This window comes from Oncorhynchus gorbuscha, linkage group LG11 (genome assembly GCF_021184085.1).
Source record: "Oncorhynchus gorbuscha isolate QuinsamMale2020 ecotype Even-year linkage group LG11, OgorEven_v1.0, whole genome shotgun sequence".
Lineage (NCBI taxonomy): Eukaryota > Metazoa > Chordata > Actinopteri > Salmoniformes > Salmonidae > Oncorhynchus > Oncorhynchus gorbuscha.
In genome coordinates, this window is record NC_060183.1 from 52,931,830 (window position 1) to 52,940,224 (window position 8,395).

Here is an 8,395-nt window from a genome sequence, read left to right on the forward strand (position 1 = left end):
GGTAAAAAGTGCTCTTCACTGACGAGTCGTGGTTTTGTCTCACCTGGGGTGATGGTCGGATTCGCATTTATCGTCGAAGGAATGAGTGTTACACTGAGGCCTGTACTCTGGAGCGGGATCGATTTGGAGGCGGAGGGTCCGTCATGGTCTGGGGCGGTGTGTTACAGCATCAGCGGATTGAGCTTGTTGTGATTGCAGTGAGTTATGGGGAAAACATCCTCCTCCCTCATGTGGTACCCTTTCTGCAGACTTATCCTGACATGACCCTCCAGCATGACAATGCCACCAGCCATACTACTCATTCTGTGCGTGATTTCCTGTCCTCCTGTCAGTGTTCTGCCATGGCCAGCAAAGAGCCCGGATCTCAATCCCATTGAGCATGTCTGGGACCTGTCAGATCAGAGGGTGAGGGCTAGGGCCATTCCCCACAGAAATGTCCGTAAACTTGCAGGTGCCTTGGTGGAAGAGTGGGGTAACATCTCATAGCAAGAACTGGCAAATCTGGTGCAGTCCATGAGGAGGAGATGCACTGCAGTACTTAATGCATCTGGTGGCCACACCAGATATTGACTGTTACTTTTGATTTTGACCCCACCCCCTTTGTTCAGGGAAACATTATTCCATTTCTGTTAGTCACATGTCTGTGGAACTTGTTCAGTTTATGTCTCAGTTGTTGAATCTTGTTATGTTCATGCAAATATTTACACATGTTAAGTTTGCTGAAAATAAACGCAGTTGACAGTGAGAGGACGTTTCTTTTTTTGCTGAGTTTATAAAGATATCAGGTATAATACATATTTTGTACACTTCAGTGAACATTCATGACTTTACCCAGACTGCATAGGTTTACTCATTGACTTTAACCCTCCAAAATACATTACATTTGGCTCACAAAGGCACAAACATAAGAGATCTTGCATGCATTGCACACACACATGCACAGATACACACAGACATGCACAGACACACAGAGACACATACGCAATCATCCACACATACCCACGTCACACACACACACACACACACACACACACACACACACACACACACACACACACACACACACACACACACACACACACACACACACACACACACACACACACACACACACACACACACACACACACACACACACACACACACACACACAGTGTCAATGGTAAGCCCAGGCCTGATGGAGACTTCTCACAGATGTTGTTCAGTCAGTGAGGCATGAAATAAGCATCATTACCAAACCGACAGTGTCTGTTTGGTTAATGCTTATTGCTGCAGGGAAGGAAAACAATATGGAATACACATACACATCTATCATGAAACTGCTAGCCTCAAACTAATCAAAACCTACTTTTGAAACTTATTTGGATAAGATAAATATTTAACCCAGTAGAAAAATCCCTGATCTAGACAACAATGATGCTATTTATTTTACATAATAGCCCATTTCAACGACAGCAGAAATATATTCATTTGGAGTCCAGTCCATCTCAACAATTGGTAGTTTTAACAATTGATAGTTTCCAGCAGAAACATACAAACAACATAATTGAAAGGAAATCAAAGAGCTTCCTAACATCTCTTTTCTTAATATGCAAATGGACCAATCATGTGTGGACACATTTCAAAACCTTTAGAAAACCATTTCATCCCTTCAAAGTACTGGGCAATATTTTGATCAAGTACAATTAAAAACATTTCAAAAGACAAAAAGGGGTAAAGGTTGACAGACAGGAGGAAAGAGGAACGGGGGAAAGAGGAAAAGGATGCAGAAGAGAAAGAGGAAGGTGAGGAGTGGTGGAATAGGCAGAAAGAAAAGAAAGAAACTGACAGCAGTGAGAACCAATAACATTAGATATACGCCAGTGTGGGCTCTCAAGCATTATGATTAGTTCAGTGGAAGAGAAAAGGTGGTAGAGACATTACAGAAGTCTTTGTAAATATGAATAAATATCAACACTACCACATTTTCTTTCTTTGAGTCATCAATGATCAAAATGACTCCAACGAGCACATTTACCTCCCTCAAATAACATTTACGGCAAATACTGTAAATGAGGTCACCCAGATAGGACCTAATTGTGTGTATAGAAGTTATTGTCATCACAGATAAAGCTTATATGTAGGTCTAACACAGCCTTAGACAGTAGGCCCTGATCAGGAAAACCTCTCGTCAGGAAAAACTCCTGGCCTTACTTATATGGCTTCATAAAGCCAGGCTTTACAGCTTCAAACAGGAGTTGAGGGCCTTGATAGATAGCCCTCAATAGAAAGGGCTCCAGCTGAGGGTCCCTATAGAGATGAGGGTCTGACAGGCGCTGGACGACAGCCACACCGTCTCCACCAGGCTGAAGTGCAGCAGGCCAAGGGCGAAGCCACACGCCATGTCGGTTAGGTGGTGCCTACCCAGCAACACCCGGGACATGCCCACCAGGAAGGCCCAGAGCACCAGCAGGATACGGAGTGGAACGGCCAGGACCAGGTGGGAAAGCAGGAACTTGGACACCATGGCAGCGCGACTGGCGTGGGCCGCCGGGAAGGAGTACACGTCCATGGCACAGTAGTCCAGGAAGCCCGGAGTCATCTCCCAGGGTCCTTTGCGTTTGATCAGCTTCTGGACACCGGCCACAGTCATGATGTCAAGTAGGAGGGCTGAGGAGGGAGGATTTTAAAAAACAATGTTGCATGAAAAAGCCCAATTAGATCAATTAACCATAGGGCAGTAAACAATAACACGCAATATCAGTAGTGATGTAATATCTGTTACAAGGCTAAGCATCAATGGTTAAGCAAAGAGGCGGGCCAGGAAGTACCTCAGCAATGCCGCAGTGGATTTAACGAAGAGCCGAGAGTTTGTGGAACAGTAGCGCATCGCCTCACCCCCCCTCTCTTCCCTGTATGTGATCAGAATGTATGAGACTCTATGCTACAGCATCCCAATGGCAACATTATCAGACTAGCAGCCTAGGTACTCTATAAATAGCTAGCTTATATAGCTTATAGTTAGTTCAGCTTTTGCTTAATTTATGTGCACTGTCTGTGTAGTCATTTGATCTGAGGCGACTGTCGCTCAGAGTATTTGCAAGTGAAATACTGAGATAGAAACATTTTCCTCCTCAAACCCTTGTAATAAGACTGTAATAAACTGGTAACAGATGTATAATAGACTTACTTAACCATGCTTGGGTGTGATATAGATACCTATGAATGATTTAAATATGTCTGACTTGATGCAGGCCTAAAGTTGATATTTTCATGTCATGTCTTCTGCAGACCTCTTTTTTAGAGCATCCAACCCTCTTTGTGCAGCCCAAAATATCCCCACAATCACCACCTTTCATTTTTGATTACCCAGCTACCACCCCACCCTGTGGAATCTGTCAGGACTCAGGATTACAACATTGATTACGCTGCCTTCTTCCTGTACACCCACACACACATAACCCCCTAGTTCTGGACTAAAGTAAACTGTTGGCAATTAAAGAATTTACTGTGGTCACCGACATTAACATTACATGACATGGAATGGGACGAAAGAACTGGGTTAAGGATGAAAAAGGAAAAGGAATGTGGGGAAAATTAAAGAAGGCAAAGAGAAGAAAATGGACAGCATGGAAGTGAGTAGGTGGTACATTGGGGTCATTCTGGGACAGTGGGGACACAGCGCTGAGTCGCTTGGAAAGAAAGCAATTGGTACCAACTATAGGACCCAGCTCTGCTCTTTGATACAGCCCACCTCAGCACTACTGAAGGTAAAGGAGGAGACCCATGGATTTCACCAATCTAGAATGTTATGTACTGTATGATGCCCTTCAAAGCAAAAAGATGTGTATCTTTTCTAAAATCGAGCACACAGCCATGTAATCTTCATAGACAAATATTGGCAGTAGAATGGCCGGTACTGAAGAGCTCAGTGACTTTCAACGATGCCACCTTTCCAACAAGTCATTCATAAAATGTCTGCCCTGCTAGAGCAGCCCTGGTCAACTATAAGTGCTGTTATTGTGAAGTGGAAATGTCTAGGATCAACAACGGCTCAGCCGTGAAGTGGTAGGCCACACACACAGAACAGAACCACCGAGTGCTGAAGCGCATAATGTGTAAAACAATCATCTGTCCTTGGTTTCAACACTTACTCCCGAGTTCCAAACTGCCTCTGGAAGCAACGTCAGAACAATAACTGTTCGGTGGGTGGCAGCTTCATGAAATGGGTTTCCATGGCCAAGCAGCTGCACACAAGCCTAAGAGCACCATGTGCAATGCCAAGCGTCGGCTGGAGTGGTGTAAAGCTTGCCGCCATTGGACTCTGGAGCAGTAAAACGAGTTCTCTGGACTGATGAATCATGCTTCACCATCTACAGTTTGGGTTTGGCAGATGCCAGGAGAACGCTACCTGCCCCAATGCATAGTGCCAACTGTAGAGTTCGGGCGGAGGAAGAATAATGGTCTGGGGCTGTTTTTCATGGTTCAGGCTAGGCCCCTTAGTTCCAGTGAAGGGAAATCTTAACTCTACAGCATACAGTGACATTCTAGATGATTCTGTGCTTCCAACTTGTGGCAACAGTTTTGGGAAGGCTCTCTCCTGTTTCAGTATGACCAATGCCCCCTTGCACAAAGCGAGGTCCATACAGAAATGGTTTGACAAGATTTGTGTGGAAGAACTTGACTGGTCTGCCCAGAGCCCTGACCTCAACCCAATCGGACTTTTGGGATGAATTGGAACGCAGACTGCGAGCCAGGCCTAATCGGCCAATATCAGTGCCCCACTGGAAGCAAGTCCCTGCAGCAATGTTCCAACATCTAGTTTCAAGCCTTCTCAGAAGAGTGGAGTCTGTTATGGCAGCAATGTGGGGTCCAACTCCATATTAATGCCCATGATTTTGGAATGAGATGTTCAATGAGCAGGTGTCCACATAGTGTATCTGTCTATTTGACTGTCCCTGTCTATTCCTTGCAAAATGAAGTCAAAGAGAAGTGTTATTGAGAATTATACTGCATTCACAGCTCGCCTTAATCAGGATGTTTGTTTAAGCACAGTGGTTCCCTATCCCACCCTGGTTCACTATTAATGACCTGAACAATGACCTGAACAATGCCCCAAACACAATATCCCAAACGGTCCCAAATAAACAGATTATAGACTGAACACAATACAGCTTCAGTCCACAGATTTGCAGTGTTTTTCTGAGTAATTCCACCTAAACCAGACATCCGGTACAGGAGTAAAAATAAAATCCCTCAGGGGGATATGGTGAATTCACAGGTATGAACCAGTCAACATGGTGGGCCTAAGATAGCAAAGGGGTGTGTAGTAGTACACATAGCTGAATGAGAATAATACACACACCTGTGGCAATCTGTTGGATGCGTGTGGGCCTATAGCACTTTTGAAGTATCACACGCACACACGGATGTACACACACAAACACACACATGCACACACACACAATTTGCCACAGTGGCCCCAATTTGTTCTGAGAAATGCATAATTCACTCAAATCAATCTGGGGGGATATAGTCTGCTGCTCTCCTTCACAGAAGTGTGTAAAAATAACCACCTAAAATGAGTTCACCATCTAGGAGGATTCCATTACCTCTAGTTAGAGAAATCAGGGTCGTACTTTATGTTGGCTATGTCACATTCGTTTGACTAAAGCAACTGTAGGGAAATAAACTATTGATCCTATATCAAGGAGGTAAGTATCATAAAGTATTTATTACTTTCCTAAGGTACTTTGGAAAATGATTCTACTGTAGCATCTGTAGTCACTGCCATAGTGGGGATAAGAAGTGCAAAGCAGTGTGTAGGCCTGTATCTTCATATAGGCCGATGCTTGACACTAATGATACTGACTTCACTGAGTCTTTCGATGTAGGCCCCTGGCTTGTTAAAATGTCTACTTATAGTTCTTCAGTCCAAAGTCAAATCATGATGTGTGGAGCCTTAAGCCTTGCACCTGTTCCCCAGGCCTGGTTCTGTGCTGGGTGATGGAGAGAGTAGAGACCATGGAGGGCTAGGATTTCATAATGACCTGCTTCTGATACTCTAGAATGCTCTAAAATCATATTCTGGTGGACAAGGACATCCTTTGGTAAGATGTTGTTAACAACGATGCTTTAAATATATCCTATATTGACGGATTATATAGGCCTAATACAGGGCCTGGGTCCAGGGACAAGGAAGTAGAGGGAAATGTGATCATATCAGTAGGCTACACCAGAGGTTCCCAACTTTTTTTTCCCAGGCCCCCCTTTTTCACATTTGAAGAATGTCACACACCCTTAGGAAAATGTGGTTGTTTTGAAGCTCAATTCCTGCAATTCTACGTAGTTTAACAAGATGCATTACATAATTTAGGTAGGCTATATAATTATAATAATATTAATAAGTATCATTATTATAATTTACCAAATGGTATTCTGCTACCAAATATAGTTTATTATGATCATTTATATGAAAACCCAATTGAATTATACATATTGTTTTTTACAGAAAGTAATTAATTCAATTGATAGTGACAGAGTCACATATTATATAAGATTACTTTCTAAGTAAATGAGGGTGGGCGAGCCCCTTAGGTTGGGGACCCCTGGGCTACACCTATTACAAATGCACTGATAGACACACTATAATAACCAAGCCATTAAAGAAGAGCTGAGTCACACATGTAGCTTACAATTCAATAACATAATTATTACACAATGTGTTTTGGGTAAAGAGTGAGGAGTGCATTTACCAAGTAATAGATTGACCAAGACCTCTTGTCCGGCCAGCGTATTACTCCTTGTCAGACACACGATAGTGCCAAAGATCCACGTGATTCCGTGCCCTGTAAGCGCGAGCAGGGTGATCATGGAACGAACGCTGCCCCAAGACGACGACGTGTAGGCGCAGACCCCCAGGCGCTTGGACAGACAAATGTCAATGGCGAGGAGGGAGCTCATCGCTATCCCTTTGAAGGAAGGGTTCAGCTGGATACAGTCCTCATCGGGCAGTTTCGCGGGCTCTTTCCGATCCTTGTTGGCACTGTCGGTAGGTTCCTGCGGGTCGCACGGTTGGCTTGCTTGGTGTTTGGGTTGGGCCGGTCGCCTTGCGGTGCCACGGGTCTCAGAGTTAACGCACCGGAGAGGCTGATTCAGGGACATGAACTCGGGTCTGCTCAGGACGTTGTTCCGATCCCGCGTCCTGGACCTAGAACTCGGAATTGCGGGCATTTTGGATTGGTCTCACGTTACTACGTTTCAGAAGGACAATTTCTCGTTTTACGCACGAAGGCTAAATGTCCAAAGCTAAGCCCTGTCGCCCTGTCCTTCCCCTCCTGTGGCCCTATCAGATATATTTAGCCGGTTGGAATGCGTGCAGCCCATGCTGCTGTGTTTAGCCTGCAACGGGATCCATGCAGGCATGAAGAATCTTGACTGACATCTGCCTGGGCCAATCGAACGAGACACAATCTACAGCGAAAACAAAATGTCATCATCAGTTTTTAACATGTCATGAACTAAAATATACAATAATGAGCAACTAACATGGAATGGCATAGAGGTTTTGTCTTAATCCTGAACGGCAGGTGCAGTGGTGCAGTAGGCCTATCACGAACAGAAACTGAAGACACTGGTGTTATGCATAAATAGATGGGCCATATTGTACGTCTGTTATGCTCAAGGAGAAAGACAAATGGTATCATCTTACCAGGCCGAAGTATAGGAATGGGCTATCGTTCAGATCCCTTTCGCGTGCTGCACAACACTGGCTCTTGGATTGGAATTTAGAGAATGCGGAAAGAATTCTAGCTAGACAGTGTCGAGTTAATTAAAGGCAATCAACAAATCCATAGTCATCTCGGCGAGCCAGGTAAAATAAATGCAATATTTAGAAAACAATGAGAGCTCTTAGGGCCGAGTCAGTCGTGGACATGACGTAGCATACGCAACCGTGCTCATTCACGGACACGCTCTTCGGGATGGGAGTTCTCCAAGGTTCTTAAATTGACAGCAACAGAGACACACACTCTAAGCACGAACCCATGGCACGTCTTCGTCAATTTGGCAATGACCAAAAATAGAAGAAAATAAACCGCAAATCAAGAAGCAATAACAAACATTAAATTATGAAAATTGACTTGATCAATTTCTTAAAAGTTTTCTTCTCATGAGGACTGAGGAGCATATATAAGTGGGACTATTATCAGGCGAAAAGCATGGGAAGCAATTTAATTCAAAGTAGGCCTAAATTTATATTATTTTATTTGTATTAAATATTCACCACTGTATTTTTTATAATTAGACATGCAGCCAAACTGATGTGAGCTATAGCCTATAACATCATCCAAAACAGCTATTCGCTTAACATTGACATATAGAATTGGCCTATTATAGCCTATAATTATGTTATATT

At 43.8% G+C, this 8,395-nt stretch overlaps 1 protein-coding gene across 1 annotated transcript; it reads right to left on the reverse strand.

Annotated features, from left to right (window-relative positions):
• Nucleotides 1-1,038: 1,038 nt before the first annotated feature.
• On the reverse strand, nucleotides 1,039-7,979 carry LOC124048931 (inactive phospholipid phosphatase 7-like). Its single transcript, XM_046370114.1, has 3 exons — nucleotides 7,691-7,979; nucleotides 6,735-7,452; nucleotides 1,039-2,649 (listed from the first exon to the last, which is right to left on the reverse strand). Exons 2-3 carry the CDS (start codon nucleotides 7,210-7,212, stop codon nucleotides 2,261-2,263), a joined length of 867 nt encoding a protein of 288 aa, XP_046226070.1. The 5' UTR covers nucleotides 7,213-7,452; nucleotides 7,691-7,979; the 3' UTR covers nucleotides 1,039-2,260.
• Nucleotides 7,980-8,395: the final 416 nt, after the last annotated feature.

Bases quoted from the DNA above. Each gene is read 5' to 3' on its own strand.
- LOC124048931 (XM_046370114.1), bottom strand. From the start codon at position 7,212: ATGCCCGCAATTCCGAGTTCTAGGTCCAGGACGCGGGATCGGAACAAC. The intron at 2,650-6,734 runs GTAAATGCACTC...CTCCCTCCTCAG, and splicing joins CTTGGTCAATCTATTACTTG to CCCTCCTACTTGACATCATG.